The sequence below is a fragment of the Gallus gallus genome, chromosome 4 (genome assembly GCF_016699485.2).
Source record: "Gallus gallus isolate bGalGal1 chromosome 4, bGalGal1.mat.broiler.GRCg7b, whole genome shotgun sequence".
NCBI classification, from domain to species: domain Eukaryota; kingdom Metazoa; phylum Chordata; class Aves; order Galliformes; family Phasianidae; genus Gallus; species Gallus gallus.
In genome coordinates this window covers 87,052,640-87,075,370 of record NC_052535.1, presented here as the reverse complement: position 1 = coordinate 87,075,370, position 22,731 = coordinate 87,052,640, and the positions used below count along the sequence as shown (strand labels likewise).

At 36.1% G+C, this 22,731-nt stretch overlaps 1 protein-coding gene across 5 annotated transcripts in view; it reads left to right on the top strand.

Moving 5' to 3' along the window:
* CTNNA2 (catenin alpha 2) overlaps nucleotides 1–22,731 on the top strand; it is a 454,729-nt gene that overhangs the window by 392,158 nt on the left and 39,840 nt on the right. For all 5 annotated transcript variants that reach the window (NM_205136.2, NM_001396955.1, XM_040698739.2 and 2 more), the window contains exons 10-13: nucleotides 5,218–5,310; nucleotides 5,583–5,739; nucleotides 8,618–8,818; nucleotides 18,793–18,944. In NM_205136.2, coding sequence (NP_990467.2) covers nucleotides 5,218–5,310; nucleotides 5,583–5,739; nucleotides 8,618–8,818; nucleotides 18,793–18,944 — 603 coding nt within the window. The remainder of the gene's footprint in view (nucleotides 1–5,217; nucleotides 5,311–5,582; nucleotides 5,740–8,617; nucleotides 8,819–18,792; nucleotides 18,945–22,731) is intronic.

The window sequence follows — 22,731 nt, the reverse complement described above, 5'->3', positions numbered from 1 at the left end:
GAGTGGCTGAAAAGATTTTTAATACTTGTGAATTAATGTCTTAAAATACATCTCTTATTTAAGTATGACTGTGTGGCTGAGGTTCCCAAGTGAAATAGGTCCTGAGAAAGAGACCACTATACAGTATTTTTGGTGCAGTACAAATTGGCACTGAAGTCCATGAAGAGAAAGAAACTGTACTCTATGACATTGTGACTTTTGGCACATCTTGGTGTATGTGCAAAGACATTCTGCCTAGTGATGAATAGGGTTTTGCTCATAATATAATGCTTGAGTGAATACAGTCAGGGTAGTTTCAAGGTCTTGGATAACTTAGCTCTAAATTCTTGTTTAGTAAATCTTAGTTGTGGCTCCAAGAATATCATTCAATATTGCTGGCTGTTTCCAACAATACCACCAACATTAATATATGTTAAATTTTTGAAGGATTCAAAGATTAAAACAGTATCTGAATTAACTACTACATGGATGGAGAGACAATTAAAACTAATAAAGATGCTGTTGTTCAGCCAATCAACTCTCTTCAGCTGAAACCTGGTAGCTCATTATTTACTTAACTTTAGTCCACTGTGAATATAAGAGTTTTAGTTTAACCACCTTAAACGCAAGCTAAGTCAGAAAATTTCAGTTTCTCAAATGTGTGGAGTACGCAGATAAGTTTGCTTGTGTCTTGAACCTTATTTAAATTATTCTATTTTAAGGAAATATAGATTAACATACTTTTTCTGTTTCCTAATATTTCCATCAATTATTTATAATGAAAAGCTAAAGGACATGAATAGGAAAGGCATGCATTATGGAAGTTTCATATGTATAGATACATTTCTAAAGAATGTACCGAATTAAGACATAGACTGTAATCTTTGCCTTGGATGGTTAATTGGTTGAGGAAACCAAATAGAGCTTTTATCCTGTTCTTTCTAAACAATCCATGGTGTAAAAAAATTAATAAAATAATAATGAAAAAACCATCTATATATATTAGCTGCAATAAAAAATCTTTTAACTTATGATTGAAGTGAAGGACATTATAAATTGATAGTCATAATTACCTATAATAATACAACACGCTCAAGCTAAAAGTTGAAATAGAGTAGTTTAAAAACACAACTAAAGTTGTATTTAAAAACACAACTAACTACACCAAATTCTCATCAGTGTAAAAATAGCACAAGTTGGTATAAAATTTCTTTGATTACTTTAATAATATAGAGTGCATTATTATAGCAAAAGTAGTGTATGTGGCAAATCCAGCTGAAGTGCATTAATCCAAATTTTGATGGAGTGCGTGAGGCTTTGAGAAGTAGCAGTCTACACTGATGTTTGTGCTATCTGTCTTCCCTGGTTATTACCCATAGCAGCTCGAGAAAAAGTAGTGTAGGCATTGTCTACCTATGCAGTAGTTAAACTTCCAGCTGCCGTGTATCTCTCCTGTTTTAATAAATCCAGTCCTTGATGTATACTTTCAACCACAGTAGTACGAATTCACATTAGAAACCTTTTCCATCACACCTGTACCTGCATTTAATGCAGTGGCTGCCTGAGGCTGAAATACAATCAAGTACATGCAAATATTTTTTATTGGGACTGATTCTGCATATGTTTTGAATAATTTAAACATGACTGAAGATACCTAGCAAAATGCAGTATTGCATCCTGGACTATCAATTCTAGTGACAGGGAAATAAATAGGAAGGAGCTGGTGTGCACTTTTCCACCTCCCCAGTTCTAGGATTGGTTCAGTGGCTTTGTCGATTTCAGAAAAATACAACATCACTGGAGCTGCAGGGTTTATTTTCTTGTTCATTACTTTTCAGTACTCTTGAAGGAAAGGTTTAAGGTGTTTAGTAATTGTTTTGATGGTGTAAAAGTAGCTTAGCAGACCTGAAATTTGGGACAGTAGTGTTTTTCTACAAAACAGTCTCACTGTTATTAAGTTCCCCCACGCATTTAGAAGATGATTCATGGTTCATCGATGCTGGTGTTTAAAATGTGTTCATTCATAGATGTATTTTTCAGACAGTTCACAATAATTGAGTTACAAAGTTAAGTTTTCTTTAGGCAATCAGTGAATTCCAGGAACATAGTAAACTGCAATGGATATATAAATAAATAACATTACCTGGTTACTTCCACAGCCTCTCATAAATTCTTTTCTTCAGTGCTTCGGTAGCAACAGAGTACTTGAAGCATAAAGGTAAAGGCTCCCAAATCAAAGTTTTGACACATTGGCAGCTGTGATAATATACAGCCTTCTTACTTTCCTTTCCAAGCTATCTACTCCATCCAGTGTTAGATCTTTGGAGTGGAATATTACATGAATTCCCAATCTTGAAGTGTCTGAATTCTTCACAGGACATGCTATATTTAATATGTACATGCAAAAATGCTGGTCAAACTGAGGGGAGAGGAAAAAGTATAGGTAGAAGTAGCTTGAGAAGAATACAGGAATGCAGTCTGGTCATGCATGGATGAGATCAGGAAATCCAAGGTAGAGATGAAACTAAACATGGCTAAGGATGTGAAAAACAGCAAGAGATTTTATAGATACATTGGTCAGAAGAGAAAGGCAAAGGATAGTGTACCTCCTCTGATAAATGAGAAGGAAGGATCATAGAATCTCATAGAATGGCCTGTGTTGAAAAGTACCATAATGATTATCTAGGAATTACTTCATGGACTCTATGGATTCAGCATGCATATAGACCTTATCTTGCCAGGAATATTAACTGATGGTGTCATGCTTATGTACTTGATTAACAAAGGCAATCAAAATAATTAAATAGCATGGTACTTTGTGATTGACTGCACCTAAGATTTGTATGTCTTTGCAGATCCATACTTAAATAATACCACTAAAATGTAAGCTTTAGAAAGTAGTGTCTATTTCTTGCTGTTTCAAAAATAAGTTTTCTGTAAAGTCACAGTGCTTCTCATTTGTAGTGCTAAATTCAATTTTATCCAGATTGCATCTACCTTTGTAGAATTTCCTTATCTCTATGCTTATTTGACATAATCAGATCTTCCCATGGTTCAGGCCAGCGTATTCCCAACTGAATTGTAAAACTAATATTGCTTTCTGACTGCTGATGATAGGGGACTATACTTAAAAAAGACTTAAAATATACCACAGAAACTATTTTTATTAGGATTATACATGATACATATCAATGTGTATTTCTTTAAGCAGATAACTAATGCTCTTTTGATGCATATTTAAGGTTGCCTTAGATTATATTTGTAACACTACTGTACTGGTAGCAAGACCCAAAACACTCTTCAGAACTCTAAATTATTTTATAAGAAAGAAAGAAAAGGCTTTCTCTAATTATCTCTGTATTCTTCCTTGGAAAATCAGAACACTTTACAATATCTAAATACTATCTCACTAGATCCTGCTGGAAGAATAATTAACAGAGACAGGGAAGAAATAAGCTTTGCTTTCACAGATTTTGTTCTGCAAAGTCCTTTTCCAAGGGAACTCAAAAGATCTGCTTAATCACTTGATTGCCATTTCATGACACCCAGGCTCTTTCAGTCTCATATCTCGCTGCTGTCTGAGTAAGATGTACAGTGCATCTGGAGCCTTAGGACAGATTTTCATCATGATAATCACAAAATGAAAGGGCAATCTCAAAAGCACTTATTTTAATAAATACAGGAAGCTGGCTTTTGCTGAACCTAATACCATTTGGTGGCTTTTAAGGTCTGTAATTTCTACTCACGTTACTGCATTCTAACTATTATCCTGCTTAGCTTTTTTTTTCTCATGAAGATTAAAGTGATCTGTTTGATGTGTACAAAGAAGGGAGTGTAGAGAAATGGTAAATTAATTGGAAGTTGTCAGCTTCAGAGAACATTTTTGACATGAGCACTGTAAGGCAGTTAACAAACAGACTAACTCATTTGTCTCACCATGAAATGAAAATAAAAATCACAACATTATGATAAAATCTTGACTAGGAAATGCCTGTAAGACTTAGAAGCCTTAGGTTCTTTTCCTCCCTGGGCTTTGGCACTGTGATATATGCAAACCACGTTCTACATAACTGTGAAGTGAAATAGGTTCTATGAAGAACAGATGGACCAGGGCTAATGTTGCAGTGTGCATTGGAGACAAGAATAGATTAATACCACAAGGGGAAGCTGGAGGAAAATTGGAAAGATGGGGGTATTTGAACTAATTCATGAATCATTTCCAACTGATAGTTATGCCTTCAGGCACAGTGAATAATATCAAGGAAGCATATTTAAAATTTTATAAGTTTATCTTAATGTGGATTAGAATTAAGAGCCATACTTTCAGATGATTAAAAGAAAAATCATGTATTCCCCTGCCCAGAATATACCTTTGTGATTTAAATATTGCTGATGAGCACAATTATGTGCCTCGTGGCAAGAACTGCTCTTTTGAAAACACATGGTAGCTGCATGGACTTGGCACACACCTTTTGGGGATGGATGTTTTTTTTTGCACAGAGCTCTCTAGGAGCCACGAGAACATGTTCTACAGCTTGTATCCAAACCACAGCTATGCAGCTCTGTGCTGCTTGGAGGCATGTGCTGATTGTTAAATCTGCTTTGCGATTAACCTGAGAATTCAGGTAATTTTGACATGCTTAAAATTATCAGGATCTGAAATAATTAAGATAGTCAAAAAATACGTGTTTTCCCAGTATCAAGATAGTCAAAAAATACGTGTTTTCCCAGTATCGCTGAAGGTGTCAAAATTTTGTTTATAGGTGGCAAAGCATATCATGTTTTAGGATTCTTCATCTTTACAAAAACTTAGTAGTGTATGGATGAGCCCAATTACCATTTTTCATAATGGGCATGGTTAATAAAAGTAAAAAAAACCAAAAAACAAACAAACAAAAAAAACAAGCCTGTAAGGAAAAGCAAATACATAGATAATTGTTTGGATGCTCTACATTCTCCATTTGACATCTTGGGAGATTATTCTCAAGCTATAGAAGAGAATGCAAAATGACAGCAAGGTAAGATTTTGGGAAATAATTAACAAAGCACATGGCTAGTTCTGTTTGTGTTTTGTTTGTAGTTAGGAAATAATCTACATAAGTTGATCGTCATCAGCAAAGATGATCCTGGATCATGGCTCTTGTGTTCAATTCTTTCATTCTAGGCAAGGCTCCACAGGAGAAAAAGGCATGAAATGACTCACCTGCCTAAAACTTGATTCTGCTGATTTCTTTATAGGTTGCAAATCTGGCCTGTTCCATCTCAAATAATGAAGAAGGTGTGAAGCTAGTGCGTATGGCAGCAACACAGATTGATAGTCTGTGCCCCCAGGTAAGCATTATTTGTGCTGGAAAGTAACTGAGAACTCTTTCAGCATTAGAGAGCGTCTGACAGGAAAGACACCCTAGTTGAAGATTTTAGCCTTGCCTTTGTCATTAAACTGTCTCCTGTGTCTGTTGCACAAAATGAAAAATAAATTCATATCTTGAGACTTGGGAATTGAATGGGGTGTAATGCTTTATTTTTAATAGTCTTTTATCCATTTGCTCCTTCGCTTGTGAAAACTGTTGCCATTCCTTGTAAAAACTGATTCTGAATAACAGGTAATAAATGCTGCGCTGACGTTGGCTGCCAGACCTCAGAGCAAAGTAGCACAGGACAACATGGATGTCTTTAAGGATCAGTGGGAGAAACAAGTGCGAGTTCTCACTGAAGCAGTTGATGACATCACTTCAGTGGATGATTTCCTCTCTGTTTCAGGTACTGGGATTACTGCTAAATCAAAGCAATGGGTCACAGATGAAAAAAGCTATAATTATTAAAGCATCATCCTTATTGGAAATCTTTTGCTCTCAGTGGGAGCATCCAAACCATGCCAATTAATCCCTGGTAACAGTGGCTGTTCTTTTGTCTTCCAGAATATAGCATCCTATATGTACTTCTATTTCTAAAGAAAAATTTTGTTCTAACTCAGGCATATACTGTGTATTATTCTCATTTTGATGCACTGTTAGGACATGACCAGTATGTGCATTTCCAGAGAGATGGAATGTACATCTGGGTCTCATTTATTGGTGTAGCAATGCATCCAAACAGAAAGAAGTAAAATAGCAGAAGAAAGAGCATTTTTTTTTCACCTCTAACCTCTCTAGAGAGGACTATAATACAAAGCAAATCCTTGCGTAGAAAAGGAACTGATGAGGGAGGTACATTGAGTCATTGTCTTTTCTCCATTCTTCTTGTACAGTGCTGCAACTTGTAGCAACTTTGTTATGATATAGTCATATGCAATTTATACTATAATTGCAAGTGCTGCCTGAATTGATTAATGGTGCAGAAAAATCATTTTTCTGTTACAGTTAGAAAGAGGTGAATTTAGTTTTTGAGAATAAGGGTGTAGAGGCTGCCAAGGCTTAGCTTGCAGAACAGCCAAGCTTCAGAAGATAGCTTAGCCTTGATTTTCTTTTCTTCTATATACTTTCCTTAACATTTCCTTAATTTCCTGATAAAAGTTAAATATCTTTGGACCTTTATTTTCTTTTTCACTTTGTTCTTCAATTTTTGTTGTTGGTGTATCCCACTATTATCAGCAACAAGGAAGTGGTTTGGTGAACTGCAAGCATAATTTACACTCCACTGTTCGAGAGTGTTTACTGTAATCCATGACAAAAAAAAAAAAGAACTCTCAGAATACAAGGGTACTTCAGAATTGTGGGGGTTTATCTGAGGATGCAAACACTTTTTAGCAGAAATAGTTCTGCAAGGAGAGAGCAAAACAAGATGTCAAGTGCAGACCCAGCCCACAAGCTGAAGAGTCGGGAAACATGCTCTAAATGGCCATTTTGTTATTTGTTTAGGGACTGTTATTCACTCCACACACTTGTATCCATAAAATCAGAGGTTATTTAATCAGATTACATTTTTGTTTTTTTTCTCAAATCATATTTTATCATAATATTGAGATAGCTTTGATGTCGAATAATTGGCTTTAGATCCAAACTTCTCTCAGCAACTGAAGAGTTAGTATAACTGCTGTTTTCAGATTTCTTTCTAATACTACTCACATCTCATATAGTCACTATATCCATCATATAAAAATAAGTAAACATCTAATGCATCCAGAAAGCCTGTCACTACTAGCTCTGAGCTTGGGAGCCTCGGATTACACAGAGCAGTTTTCTTTTCAGCTGTTAAACTAGTGAAGCATCAAAAATGGTCTGGTGTCTGATTAAACGTATCTCATAAAATGACACTCCCTCCTCTTCATACTGAGTGTCACAACTGATGGCATGTTTTATTAATACATTGCCTACCAAAAGAAGGCACATCCTAATTTTAATCAGTTACTTTGTATTCCAAACACAGTACCAGCTGCTGCTCAGGAAGAACTTCATGTGGGGTAAAATTTGACCATGATAGAGTAAAGAAAATGGCAATGGTTAGGAGGAAATAGTGAAGAAATATTTTAGCAAGGCAATGTTTTTAAAATACGGACTTAGAGTTTCGACTTTGAAATGACTCTGAGTGACAGCATAGGAAACTTACAGTTTTCTTTCCACGTTTAAAATTCAGCATCATGTAAACCATTTCATGAACTCTCAGCTGGTCCAACATTGGGTTTCTAAGAGCGGAGCTTAATGTGTCATTCTATTTTTGTGGCAAAGGAGAATTAACAAAAAGCAGCTGATGAACTGATTGGTTTAGTTTTACTTATTCTGAACAAACAGTATTTTATTTTGAGTTTACTCATGGCTGTGGCAGAGAAGTAAATTGCTGTTGAGAGTTGATGAGTTTCTCAGAGCAAGTTAGCTCAAATAAGAAATTCCATAATGGTTTTATTATTGAAATGATTTTTATCTGTACTGGCTGGAGGGAAATGATGTCCAAACTAGTCAAAGTCTGCTTCATCCTTTTATATTATCTGTATGTGAAGGTACCACATAAACTATGATACTGCAACATGTGAGAGTGAATGGCTCAATTCTGAGCCAAGAAAAATTAATGGAACTCCCAGAACTTCCATATACCTACTTGATATTCCATCATCTGAGCAGACTCACTGTAGTTGACTGTTACTTCAGAATATGCTGTCATATATGATTATACTGTGTGTCATGAAATATTCACATCTCAATACTTTGTGCAGATGGAATGGATGGAGCAAGGGAGATGAACTGTTCATGCACAGACTCCCTGCTATTAGCAAAGACCATTTGCTGTTATCTTTTCAAAATGGTTCATTTTCTTTTCTAACTTACTTAGGCGCAAATGAAATATACATATTAAACGTTTATAGAAGTGGGTAAATTAATCTTCAGGAAATTGCCCAACTGTTTATTAGAGTATCTGCATAATATCTGTCCATGTTCCTCTTTGCAGTGATTTTTATTACGTTGTCATTATCATAGAATTTAATGTGATATTTGAAACTAGTGTGACTGTTTTTCAAACAACTGCAGTTTGGCATTGTCAGTATAAGTGAAGGTGCCCACTACCTTTTAAAGATAAATACTGCATAAGATAAATAACAATCTTTAATGTGTTTATGTTTCTTTTTTAGCAAAATCAATAAGCTTTGCTATGACGGAGAGTAAAATGAAATGAGCCTTATATCTGTGCATTTCTTCCTACTTTCCAGAAAATCATATTCTGGAAGATGTGAACAAATGTGTGATTGCTCTCCAAGAGGGAGATGTCGATACCCTGGATAGAACTGCTGGGGCCATCCGAGGCCGTGCAGCCAGAGTCATTCACATCATTAATGCAGAGATGGAAAACTATGAAACTGGAGTTTATACCGAGAAGGTACTGGAAGCAACCAAACTGCTCTCTGAAACAGGTAAGCTTGTGTGAAATATTGCTCAATATTAACTCATTTAAAATCCCCAGTTAGTTTTCCCAAGTCTGCAACTCAGAGGGGAATCGGTGAATGAGAACAAAATCTAAACAGACCGATTAATAACAATATATGCTTTTTGGTTTTCTACTCAGTGCTACTGAAAAAGTCACATTGATGAGAGCTGTGTAAGATATGAGATTCAGTGATCTAACAAAGATAGTGTACTTCATCAGAGTTGCAGTGTATTTGAATAAATAATACATGGCTTGTTTGTCAAGATCTCAGTCTGTTGGTTATGTATTTTGTGTCTCAAATGGTGGTAAGGCTCTGGAACAGGTAGCCCAGTGATGTAGTTGATGCCCCATCTCTGGAGTCTTTCAAGGTGAGACTGGATAAGGCCCTGTACAACCTGATCTAGCTGTGGTATCCCTGTTCATTGCAGGGGAGTTGGACTAGACGGCCCTCAGAGGTCCCTTCCAACTCTAAGGATTCTATGATTCTATGATGAAATCATTACAAACATTACTCTGTTGGTCCGTGCAGGTGAATGTTGGTGACTTAAGTGTTTCTAATCAAAACAAATTCTCATTGAAAATACATTTGAGCAAATAAAGGTATATTATCTGAAAAAAATATGCATTATCTGAGAGACTGTGAAGTATGCTAGATTGAATGGAAAGGAAAAAATGTGGATTATTTTTAACTTGTTTTTGCCTTCACAGACAAAGAGCAGGATTCATCTGACTAACTGTAGGCAATTACATGTACACGTGTCACTCTTTTTTGCTCAGTATTACCTGTTGCTATATGTACAGCTGAATTGTTCAGTCTGGGCAGTAAGTATTATCAAGCACTCTCATTTCAAAGCAGAGGTCTGCATTTGCTCAGATGCATCATACTTTGAATTGCATTTACTTTACAGACTAGATCTCCACTCACGATACAAATGAGCAGATATTATTTTGATGCACACAGGGTAGATACTTGAAATTCATAGAATCACAAAATGGCTTTCATTGGAATAAAGTCCATCTACTTCCAATCCCACTGCTGTGGGCTGGTTTCCCCCCATCAGCTCAGGCTGCCCAAGGCCCCATCCAACCCAGCCTAGAGCACCTCCAGGGATGGGGCACCCACAGCTCTCTGGGCAGTACTGCCAGGTCTTCACCACCCTCTGAGTGAAAAATTTCTTCCTAACTTCTAATAATAATAAATAAACAAACAAATAAGATAATAAGCTACATCTTTTCAGATTTAATAATATTTACCATCTAATGTTATGTAAAAATTTTGCTATTAATTTTTCAAAGGAGTACCTGTCAATTATAAAGCACAATTAAATAAACAAACAATAGGCACAGTGAACGCTTACGTTCTGTACTTAATGTACTTTTTGATATAATTTGATTTATAACTAAGTGCTAGAAGCTCTGGACTAAGTGCTTCTTGACAACATCGATTTATTAATGCTGGACTCAGTGCTTAAAACTGATCCCATGTTCCTCAAAGTCAAATGTAATTACTTATTTTGTACTTAGTAAAATTTAAGAATACTTGTGAGTAATAAAGCAGGAAGAGAGAAAAGCCACATTACACTATACACTGCAACACAATTTCTGCATACGGCTATTTAAGCCACTTACAATGGGGTTGCATATTATTTCTCTATGGCTGATGATTAACAAAACAGTAAACTCTGTTGGCTCATTTTGTTACCCTAGCGTAAAATGTTGGTATTTAGATGACGCTGCTCCATTCTATGCTCTGCCAATTTATGCTGTGTCCTCTACCCTAGAACTGGTCTCTATGTATGTATGCATGGATATAGAGCAACACAACTATAACCATCTCATCTTTTTCATTTTTGTTTCTCTTTATTTTGACTTGAACTTTTATTTGTTCCTAAATGAAATACTTTAATAAGCTGGGGAAAAAATATTTGAATTACAATAGAAGGGAAATAAGCAGAGCACACTTCTTCTATAACTATTATTTCCCTTTAACTATCAGCTCAGGAAAGGAAATCTCCTAACATGTAAGCCTCCTTCTCTCAGGATATCCTAGGGTTATGTGAGTACGGGATTTGATCCACAGATAAGAAATACAGACACAGTATTTTGGAAAGAGAAACACTAATGCGCATGCTAACGTTGGCTGGGGGAAGAAAATTCATCTTTGCTGTAAGTGATACTGATAGTTTTTGAGAAAATGCAGTCGTGCAAGACTTACTTTAATAACTTTTCACCTTAAAGTTTTATTTGTTTGTTGTTTTAATTTACAGCCTCAGTCTCCTTTTAAATATATGGTTGTTTTTTCCATTGTTTCAGTGTTTCTCAGCTGTGCTTGACTAACCCACGGACTTAATAGCCAAGCACTTGTTTGAGGCTAGATTATTGTCTGAGAGCAATATTGCATCAGAATGTATTGGCTAATGTCTCTTTTTAATTGGGTACTTTTATTTTCCTTTAAAAACAAACTAAAAGCTTGACTCTCGTTTGCTGTCATTCTTATAAATCAAAGATGAAAACTATAAAACCACTGAATCTATGGGTCTTACTCAGAACAAAGACAAAACGCAGATTTCAGTGGATGTTAAGTGCGTGCAGGAATACACTAAAGCTTCAGGGCTTAATTTTCATTTGTGTCAGTTTTGGGGTGGGGGGCAGTTGAAAAAACAGTGAAGTATTCCTACATCTTTAACTTGGTTTCCTAAAGAATAAGGGCCAGTGGCTTCGTTGTCAGAACATGGCTGGGGGTCAGGATTAGGTGCAGTGGGCAGAGCCAGGGCCAGACGCAGCCCAGAGATTGGCAGACAGGGATTTCTGTAGGCTCCTGTTGAGTTTTTCCTTGTTGTTTACCACTGGCATTTGCTTAGTGTTTTTAGAGAAAAAAAAATAATTTAAAAAGTCAGAAAAGTACATAAAATATAATTCTGTTATATAGGGTAAAAGAAAGAAGGAAGGACAGTGGGATAGGGAAAAAAAGAGAGGAGAAGGGAAGGTGAGAGGCAAGGAAAAGGGCAAAAAGCAGGGCAAGGGAATCAGAGAAGACCTTTCCTAAAGAATTGCTTCCCTTCCCTTCCCTTCCCTTCCCTTCCCTTCCCTTCCCTTCCCTTCCCTTCCCTTCCCTTCCCTTCCCTTCCCTTCCCTTCCCTTCCCTTCTCCTGTTAACTTTTCTTTTTAAGTATGTCTCTTTCTCTGACTTCTATTGTGACTCAAATTCTATATTTTGTCATTATTTGAATGGACTAGAGTTCAAAACAAGCACTCCTGGCAATTCAGCAAAAAGACTGAGAGTTTTATCAGTGAGAGTAGGAAAAACTTTGAAGATATTTATCACTAGGCAAAAGCAGCTAAATGATGTTATCAAAGCTAATACTAAAATGTGGTAAAGATGGATTTTTCAGCAGTGATATGAAATGAAAAAAAAGTAGAAGCAAGAAGATAAATTTAAGCATATCAGTAATCAAAAAGGCATATTGACTCTGAGGGAGAGCTAAAAATTCTAAAATGGAAACTATTTTAAAAATGAATGATGTTAAATTCATGTTTTATGTGATTTCCAGGTAGTTGTGGTACAACTTATGGATGCCATCATCCTTACAATGAGATCCTATATCCAAGGACTTTTATGAAATTATGGCTTTTATTCTGCAAAGCACTGCTACGTTTTAAAGTTTTGCTAAACTGAAATGCAGAGATGAAGGTATCACCAACAAAAAGCTTGTAATACATTGTTTAGAAAAAAAAAAAATGTTTTATACCAAAAAGCCAGTGAAGATCCAACATTACATCAATATTTCAAGGAAATGCTTGGTTTGATTCAAATAATTTTTAGCCAGAGAGAGTGTCTTCAGTGTGTAGAGGAATACAATGAGAAAATATGCAATATATATATAAAATAATTACATGAGACATGTAAGAGATGATTAAATCACCTCATTGTCTAAAACTTTCAATACTGTTTCTTTTTCTGTCCATTTTTACAGCTTTAAACTGGAATATAGTACTAAAGGAGAATATGATGTGATTGATTTAGATTTTTCAAAGTTTTTTTTAATAAAATCCTTCATACATTGGTGATTGGAAAATGAGTAACCATAGAGTGAATTTTAAAGTCTTTGATGGAATAAGAAATGGATACAGTTCAGAAGAAAAGCCTAAATGACCATTTTTCAGCAGGTTAAAAAAAAATAAAAGCATCCTGTGATACTTCAGGGTCAGCACTGTGGTTGATATTGTATGACACATTAATCAACAAGCGAATAGAAAGAAGCAAAAATTGCCAAAAGGAAAATGCTAGTTTGACACATGAGAATACAGGAGCTTCATTATCAGAAAGACGACAATAAAAGATAATTTTATTTAATTTTTCAAGGTAAGAGGAACATTAAGCTAAACTGAGGACATTATATTTGCTGACAGGAAGACTTCGAGTTAATTCATCCTCTCAGGAAAAAAAAAAAAAAGTGTCAGCAATATAAGCAGTGGGGCACAGATACCCTTTACACGCACAACATACCTCAAATTAGTGCTTAAGATATTAGGCTATATGTTAAAGACAGTATTCATTTAATGCTCCAAATAGCTTTTTCAGTTTTGATCTCCACGAATTAAACGTATTCTAGATATGAAAGAGGGTCAAGATAAGGATGACAAAATTAATGAAATGTGAGAATTGGAAGGTAAACTAACTCCAGAAGAGTTAAAAAGTCTAGAACTGTCCAGATTGGATGTGGCCAGCCACCTTAAGTAATGGATAGTAGGTTAGTACAATAGAAGTGTCTTCATAGACCATTATTATTTACTGACTCCGCAAATATTTTTTTCATGAACATTTTGTGTGCTTAAGAGACCTGGGCAGTGGGCCCAGGTGAACCTCATGAGGTTCAACAAATCCAAGTAAAATGTCTTGCACCTGGGTCAAGTGAGCATCCACTATCAATATAAGCTGGGGGATGAAAGGATTGAATGTAGCCCTGCTGAAAAAGACTTGGCGGTACTGGTGGATGGGGAGCTGAACATGAGCCAGAAATATGCCCTCACAGCCCAGAAAGCCAACCAGACCCTGGGCTGCATCAAAAGAGGCATAGCCTGCAGGTCAAGGGAGGTGACCCTGCCCCTCCACTCTGAGCTGGTGAGGCCTCACCTGGAAGCCTCATCTGCTGCGTCCAGATGTGCAGTCCTCTACAAGAGAGATATGGAGCTGTTGGGGTGCATCCAGAGGAGGGCCACAAAAATTATCCAAGGGATAAAACACCTCTCCTACAAGGACAGGCTGAGAGAGCTGGAGCTTTTCAGCCTGGGAAAGAGAAGGCTGTGAGATGACCTGATAGCATCCTTTCAGTGTCTAAAGGGGGACCACAGGAAAGAAGGGGACAGACTCTTTAGTGGGGTCTGTGGTGACAGAACAAGGGGAAATTGTTTCAAGCTTAAAGAGGGTAGATATAGGTTGGATATAAGGAAAAAGTCTTACAGTGAGCATGATGAGGCAGTGGCACAGGTTGCCCAGTGTTGTTGTGTATGCCCTGTCCTTGGAGGCTTTCAGGGTGAGGCTGGATCAGGCCCTGGAGAACCTGATCTAGCTGTGAATGTTGGCATTCATTGCAGGGGAGTTGGACTAGATGACATTTAAAGGCCACTTCCAACTCTAAGGATTCTGTGATTCTATGTCCAGAAAATATAGGAAGAGAAATGCAGTGAAGGTTGACTGGCTCCAACAGAATGTTTGTGAATATGAATGTGATTTGTACATTAATCTTTTACAATAAGATCACTGGTATCCCTTTCATCCTCTTGCCTACACACATCTATGTGCAGATACACACAAACTTACAGCTAATGCCAGAAATGGCATTTTGCTGGTCTGTGTTGTATGATCCATTTTGCATCCAACAGCTCACAACTACTTTCTGGAGTTAATTTTTTGAAGAGCTTAAGCTAGCTTTTATTTGTAGTATTAACCTAGAGGGAATTCTGTTTAGTAGTAATACAATTTGGGGGCTATACACTGCATGTAGCTTTTATTTGCACAAGTAGGCAGGAGAATGAGTGAGACATCTGAAATTGATGAGACACATATGTCCCCACAGCCTTCTTTTACAATCCTTGTTTGCATGCTTTTTGATGTACCCTTTCATTACACGATTGCCTATGTTTGCCACGAGGCACTTCCCTCTAATAATGTTTACCTCAGTTTTCCCCTGACATTTCCTCTTTCTGTTAATGACAATTAAATCAGGTCAAAATTTGAAGGGCTTTTTCTTTTACATGTGTTCATATATCACAACACTTGGTAGCATAACTGCATCATAGAATCACAGAATCATAAAATTGCTCAGGTTGGAAAAGACCTTCAAGTTCATCAAATCCACTGCAAATATTCCATAAGTCTCTATAGAGGCTGTATTGCTCTCCTGTGCATTAACCATTTCAACAAGGAAAAGGTGAATCATTGAATAACAAGATGAAAAAACGTGGTCTTGTGCTTGGGCCAGCTGAGTACTAGTAACACTTCATCCTTTTTTTTGCCATAAGACTATAAACACCACATTGCTGCTTTTTCCTCAGTTTTGTTTTTGTTCTTTCCTGAAACATAAGATTTAATATCCTGACCTAATGAGCATTTACATTTGTATTACTGGGTATTTAGCTGCAACAAACATCAGTGACCACATCTCTGAGCACAGAACAGCAAACTCTGAAAAGCCAACTCAGTGACATAAAGCATAAACGTAATTATATGCTAGTACTTCTTCATATGTGACAACCAAAACAATATTAATATATATGTGTCCATATGTCTGTGCTCAGTATGCAGCAAGCAACAAAATATTTATATCAAATCTGCTCTTCTTGACAGTTAGTCTAATGCTGTTGTATGTAGTAAACTGCTTTAATAGACAGGTATAAAGCTTTTTCAGTTTAATTAGCAATGTGTTAATCATGATTCAAATGTTGATAATTACGCTATAATATGTGTCACTACAATTTAGTGAACCATTTGTGAAGTATTTAAAATCTTCCGATAAAGATTTTACAGACCTTATTGTACCAGATTTTGGCAAACTCTTCAGACTAAATATGTTTCCTACTTCACCCTCCAAACCAAATTGAGAAAATGTGCCATCTTAGACAGGATACGTCAAATAAATATCTCATAATAACTATTTTTAAAATACCTGTTTAAGCTCCTTAAATCTCCTGGGAAAGTCTGTTCTTTCCTCAGATAAATAAATTACCATTAAATCCATTCATAAATCCATTTTAGGAGTAAAAAAAACCAACAACAACAAAACAACAACAAAAAAAGAAACCTGAAAGAAGTTTCATCCAGAAGCCTAAATTTGTTAAGTTATATTTCCTTTAATAAAACCATTTAATAAATCTGAATAATGAACTGTTTCTGTAACAGCATCATTTTTTCTTGTGGAGTGGGTCATTCATGGAATTTTTTTTGCTAACCCTAACCCTAACCTCCTCTGGTAACTCTTAGTTTATAGTAGTGCTAATCATCCTTGATGGTTGTGCAAATTTACGTGATGTAACTCTGATCTTTAGTAGAAGCATAGATTATGTGTGTGAGATTTTCAGGGACCCTTCCTTCAGCTTCCACCAATATGGTGGTCAAAATGCCAATGTGCTTTCTGAATAATTTCAACCAAATCTCCTTGGCCAAATTTTTACAGTCACTCACGGACTATTTTGACCAGTGTTTGGCACACAGAGTTAAACATCTCTTCGGCATATGGAATTTCAGAAGGGCAACTACAAACAAGTAAATGAATGCAGATATACCAAGAGCTTGCCAGGGCACAAAGCTGACTCTGACTGTATGTCTGAGAACAGTAATTTCTTAGGAGCTCAAGTATCTAGTTTGTCTGATAACAGTTTAGCTTCAGAGAACAACTTCTGGTCTTAAGGTGATATATTCCCTTAGATCTAAAACCCTGGATATAAGAAACTGAGAATTTCTCAACTTGTCTCTTAGAATGAAACCTCTAAGAAGTAGCTATAATGATGCTGTTGACATATATATATATATATATATTCTGGATAGAAAAATTGCCTGAAAATTGAAGCCATTTTTTTTATTATTATTATTAAGTACTGATTTATCTCTGATTAAGTACTGAAAGTACTGATTTATCTCTGAAGTTCAAATTCATAGCCATTGTCTCTCTACGTGGTAAATAAATTGTCATCTGTCATTGAAGAGCATCAACTCTTGATACAGATTTGTTATATTTGTCTGAATTCTGCTTCTCAGCTTAAGAATATCCCTTTTTGTACAGTGAGTGACAGATAAGAAAAACAGGAGTTTTTGTGGGTACAACTGAATTGGATATTCACCATACATCGCTGTCATAGAGCTCCTCAAGTGTTTCCCAATAACCTTAACAGCTCTTAACTCAATTTTCAAAAACTTTACTGTGGTAAATGGTAACTTAGAAAATCCTTAGGAACTAGCATCTGAGCATGAAAAGAACATCTTCAACTAGTTTAAGTTGTTTTTTTCTTAGTTTAAGATGTTTTTTTCATGCTTCATGACAGAAATTTAAGAATCCTAAATATCAGGATCCTTTGCTTCCTTTCTGCTGCCATTTTTGCATTTCTTACTTTGTTTTATCCCAGTGACCCTAAATACATTTATTTTGATTCTTAGTTAACTTGTTTTCATTATATTTTTAAGTATTGGGCTTTTTGTTTGTTTGTTTGTTTGTTTAGGTTAGAGTTCATTATGCAATCACATCAGTCTCCTAATATACTTTCAAGTGTTCCACTAATTAAGATAATTTGATATATGTATTTACTTCCATCTCTCTGCGACTCCTCTTCTACTTAAAATGTTTCCCCTCTGCTTAGCAATGTTTTATTAATGTTTACTTTTTTGAAGTCTATTGTCAATATCACATTTTCCTGTTTGCCCCAATATATTCCAAGCACTTTCGCACTTACTGAACATTATCTGCATGAAAGATTCAATTCAGTTCTTTCATCTTTGTGCACGAACAAACATATATAAAGTCAGCATAAACAAGATTTGAATAGATTAATCCCTTTAAAGTTTTCTCTTTTAAGAAAAAGCATTTAGTGAGTAATACTGAAATGCCAGAAACAGAAAACCACAGTAGGTGCTTCCAGTTGTTCTTCAAAATGTAAACTAGTCTTGAGTCATGGGAGTTTTTTTGTATTTTTGCTCTAAAACAGATGTTAATTGAGATGCATAAAATATACTGCTTTCAGTATGAGTAAGAACAAATTTAAGAAGAAAATGTGGTTTTCTGCCACAGTGTAACTTCATTTCCTAGGAGAAATTATTACTTTTGTTATTACAATTACTTCAAGGAAAGCTGTTAAAGTATTTACATAAACAAATAATTGCTTTAAGATATATTTCATAAAGCACATGCTACACTTGATAATACCATTACCTTACAGCTATGACTACTTTTTGTAATATATACAAGATGATAATTTGCTAACTTTTACATTCCTATGGTGTTTTGTCCCTTTTACTATTACTGTTATTCAATATGAGCCAGACTAGAGTTACCCAATCTAAATTAGTAGGTGAAATAACTATATTTTCCTTTGATCATTTGATATAAATATTGTATTGTGTTTGTTCCAAGTTTAAAGGTTTTAAAAGAATTTTTCTGATAGCTCAGATAATGAGCTATTGATGTCATATAAAAGCTAGGAAAGAACCAATTAAAAGGGAAGTTTTATATTCTTTATTATTCAGTTGATGGCAAGACTATGAGGATGGCTGTTTTGTCACTAGTAGAAAATGTGCCAGAGCTCTGTACATAAAGTATGAGTGTAAACTGCTCTGTGAGCCTTCCTAGGTCTTGAAGTTGTGACAACAACATGTACCATGCCTACTGAAAAGTGTTTATGCCCAAGGGCAGGGAGAGAATGTTCACGGAAGGTAATGTCTAATCTTGTTGCCTTTCATTTTGTTTAATCTAGTTATGCCACGTTTTGCTGAACAAGTTGAGGTTGCCATTGAAGCGTTGAGTGCGAATGTCCCACAGCCATTTGAAGAGAATGAGTTCATAGATGCCTCCCGCTTGGTTTATGATGGAGTTCGTGACATCAGGAAAGCTGTTCTGATGATAAGGGTATGTAAGGCACCCAGGAAATAAAAGCTGGGGCTGGAGGCGAAGTGTCACACACTGGATAAGAGGAATAGAAAAGCTACTTGGACTCAGCCTTGTTTCATAATTTGCCAGAAAAGCTTGACATAGAAACAAGCATAAAATAAAAATATGTGCAGAAAAATATATATGTATATTCTTAAGAAAAGAGGTGAGGGGATGAGCAAGAAAATATTATTTAACTACTCAGGACATTTTTTGATCACAACTGCGCATAGATGGAAGCTCAGTATTAAGCAGAACCGCTTCCATAGCAGTAGCAATTGTCATGGTTTTGTAATTTTGCTATTGGTATTCCACATCATAACATCATGGACAAAAGAGAAGAAGAACTACGTATCCCAGAGGACCTCACGGTCAGAGAAGGAAGATACATCATGGAAGATACGTCATCTGGTTGCGCGCGGTCTTTTTCACTTTTGCTTGCTGCCAGGGAGAGGAGTGGGTGTGCTTCCAAGCCGTGTGCCTTCATCAAGTAGGGTTTTTGGTTTCGGAAACTCTCTCACTCTCTCTCTCTCTCTCTTTCTCTTTCTCTCTTTCTCTCTTATTTCATTTGATTTATTATCCTCACTTTCAATTAGATTGTATTATATCGTGTCATCTTGCCTTCCAACATCATAGTTAGTAAAATAAGTTCTCCTTAGATCGTTGCCGCTGCTCCGTTTTTTTTCGGGAAGCCAAGGGGTCCACGAGCCTACTGCCCCCCTGTCATGGGCACAGATTTATCTAGGTAACTCCGTGACAGCAATATATTGCTAAGATTTTCAAACTTTGTGTAGAATGTTTTTGGTTTTATTTTTATTTATTTATTTTTTTGTATGTGTGCTGCCTAGGATATGAGGTAAGTCTGGTTAAAATCTAAATGAATAAATAAATTATCTTACTGCTCCAGTGAACCTCTGCAGGGATGATTTTGAATGTTTACTGAGCTAAAGAATGTGTCATTTCGGTGTTGACTAACCAGTTGATTCAATTTGCTCAGGCATATACAGATTTCTATTTTTCTTTAAAGTAGCAAAATAATCGTGTGTGAGTATATCTGTATCTTACTTTTCAATCTAGTCCATAGTCAAATATTTAAAAATAAAAAATTGTTTTGGACATCCCAATTTTATTTTTTTTATGAAAAACAATTTACCTGCCCTGATGAAAGCCACATACAAATGAAGTTATAGTGAAAATCTCAGAGAAAACTGTCTCTTGTGAAGCAACAGTGGCAAAGCAACAACTCACCCAAGCAAACATATACCATACACTTCTGCTTGTGAGTCTACTATAGCACTGATTAAAGCCTTCAGGCAGCTGGAGCACTCTAAAATTGCTTTGTTTTAGTCATTATACGTGTCACAATACATTAATATCTACACAGAAAGCTTTTGACAGTCTTGATTTTCTAACTGCAAAATATAAATCGCGTTTCTGTACCCTGTGCAAACCTCGGCTAGCCTGAATTATAGGCATTCTTGATTATGGATCAAACATATCCTTTTTGGGCATGTACTACATTGGGATATTTGCAAGACTTCTAGACTGGAATGGAATAAGATCTGTTCTTCCTTTGACTGTACAGTTTTAGTCTGTAACAGATGTTTCCAAACATTTCTTTTGGACAAGAGAACTTCAGGGAAAGTTCAGGTTGGATATCAAGAAAAGGTTCTTCCCCAGAGGGTGGCTGGGCCCTAGAACAGTCTCCCCAGGGCAGTGGTCAAGGCCACAAGCTGCCGGAGTTCAAGAAGAGTCTCAACAGTGCTCTCAGACATAGTGTTTGACTTTTGGGTGGTCTTGAATGGAGCGAAGAGTGAGACTCAATGATCCTTATGGGTCCCTTCCTACTTGGGATATCCTATGATTCCAGAAACCACTTCTAAGTACATTTCAGTCTTCCACAGCCAGACATTTAAACTGCTTCATAAGATGCAATCATGGCATGAGTACTTCTACAGATCTATTTTCTTCTGTCTCCTACGCAGAGTTCTGGCTCCCAGGACCCACTTGCACATCTGCCCCACAGAGGTTGCTATGAGACTTTCCATCCTGGGTGAGATTTTTGGCTAAGCAAGAAGCACCATTTTAAGTTCACTAATTTCAGTGCCATTTTGCCGTTATGTTAATCACTAGCTTGCAAAGCTGATCAGCATGCAGGCTTAGCAGTCTCCTTAGAAACATCCCAGGTTACTTTTGCAATTGTATCACTACCACTTTTCACTCTGTATGTGATACGAGCTAATGAATTCTGCTTACTCAGATTAGGAAGATGTATTTTGCATTCAGACAATTAACTTATTTATGGAGCTAAATGTAGTGCTCCTTACCCAGGCAGAGAACTAAAGCAAATAAATGGTCTCATTATCCTTGTGAATTAACTGGGAAAATTCACATCTATAAATTTACATAAACCAGAGTTTGCTGACTCAGAACCTTATTTTCTGTAAAACACAATTTAGTTTAAGTTTGAGATACTTTCTAGTATTCCCATCCGGACATCTCATGTTGAAATAGGAAATGCAATTAAAGGGTAGACATTATGCAATAAAAGACAAACTATAGAATATTTTTATCTAATAATTTCTTAATTCCTGCATACTCAGGCTGCAAAACTTGTAGAATTATATATATATTTATAAATCTTGCAAACTTATTAGAGCATCTGCTACAAACAATTATTTTCAGGCAGTAATTGTTTGAGAGTATGCTATGGAAGATTAAAATTTATCTGAGATTATTCTCAAATTCCATTGAGGAAATAAAGCCACATTTTAAATTATTTTTTTGTTGGTATTATTATTTTAGTAATCTGAAGGAAAGGGGGAAAGATATCTTCTCTTTTTCCTTGGAAAGGGTAGGATTTAATGTATGTTTGGAGGAGGAAGGAGACTCATTTTGCATCAGGAACTGTTGTTATAATCTGTACAGAAGAATAGATCTCTTTCACAACTGAAGAAATAATATAAATAAATTTAGGAGTATAATTATGGAATCTGAAAATAAGATAGAAAATAATAACTTTGTTCTAACATCTTCTTAAATTACAGCGTAGGGACCAAATTACACTTCGGGTTTTTTTTCATACATACTTGTGAAATTCACTCAGTTGTTAGATGGAAACCTGCTCTAAAGCTAGGAACAATCAAATTGCACCTTTCCACATTCTTTTGCAGCATGAAACCACTCTCTTCACACATGGCCTCCACTGTTGGCAGTCTTGCCAGTAGCAGGATAGTTGCAACTGGACTAGATTTAGATTATTTGTTATCAAGTCTTCACTTTTTGAATCTAGTTCTTACCATTTTCTATGCTGTGGTCCACATTATGGAGCAGTCTTGGAGGACGTTAACTTTACTCTTGTTGGTAAGTGGGGAAGATGTGCACATTAAATGCATTCTTGACCGTATGGGAATTTCATTCCATCAGAGCAGACCATGCCTAGACTGAATAAAAATGAGATGAGATTAGTGTGAGTCTTGAATAGTTTGGATGTATGAATCCTCTCCTAGTTTTCCACACTTGTTAATATAGGCTTTGCCTTAATAACCTATGGGATAAGCACAGGGGTGAAATCCAAGATCCTGCTACATCCCATACCCTCTGGAACTAGACTTGGTGCAGAACCACATCAGCTTTTCAAATAGTCTGTCTCCAAAAGGCACTACAGCAGAGTCTGTTGTCTGTACTGAGGGCCTTTTGCTTGTCAAGTGTTTGTAGAGTGAGCTTTTGCTTTAATCATTAAACAGCTGAAGACCTGTTGTGAGAG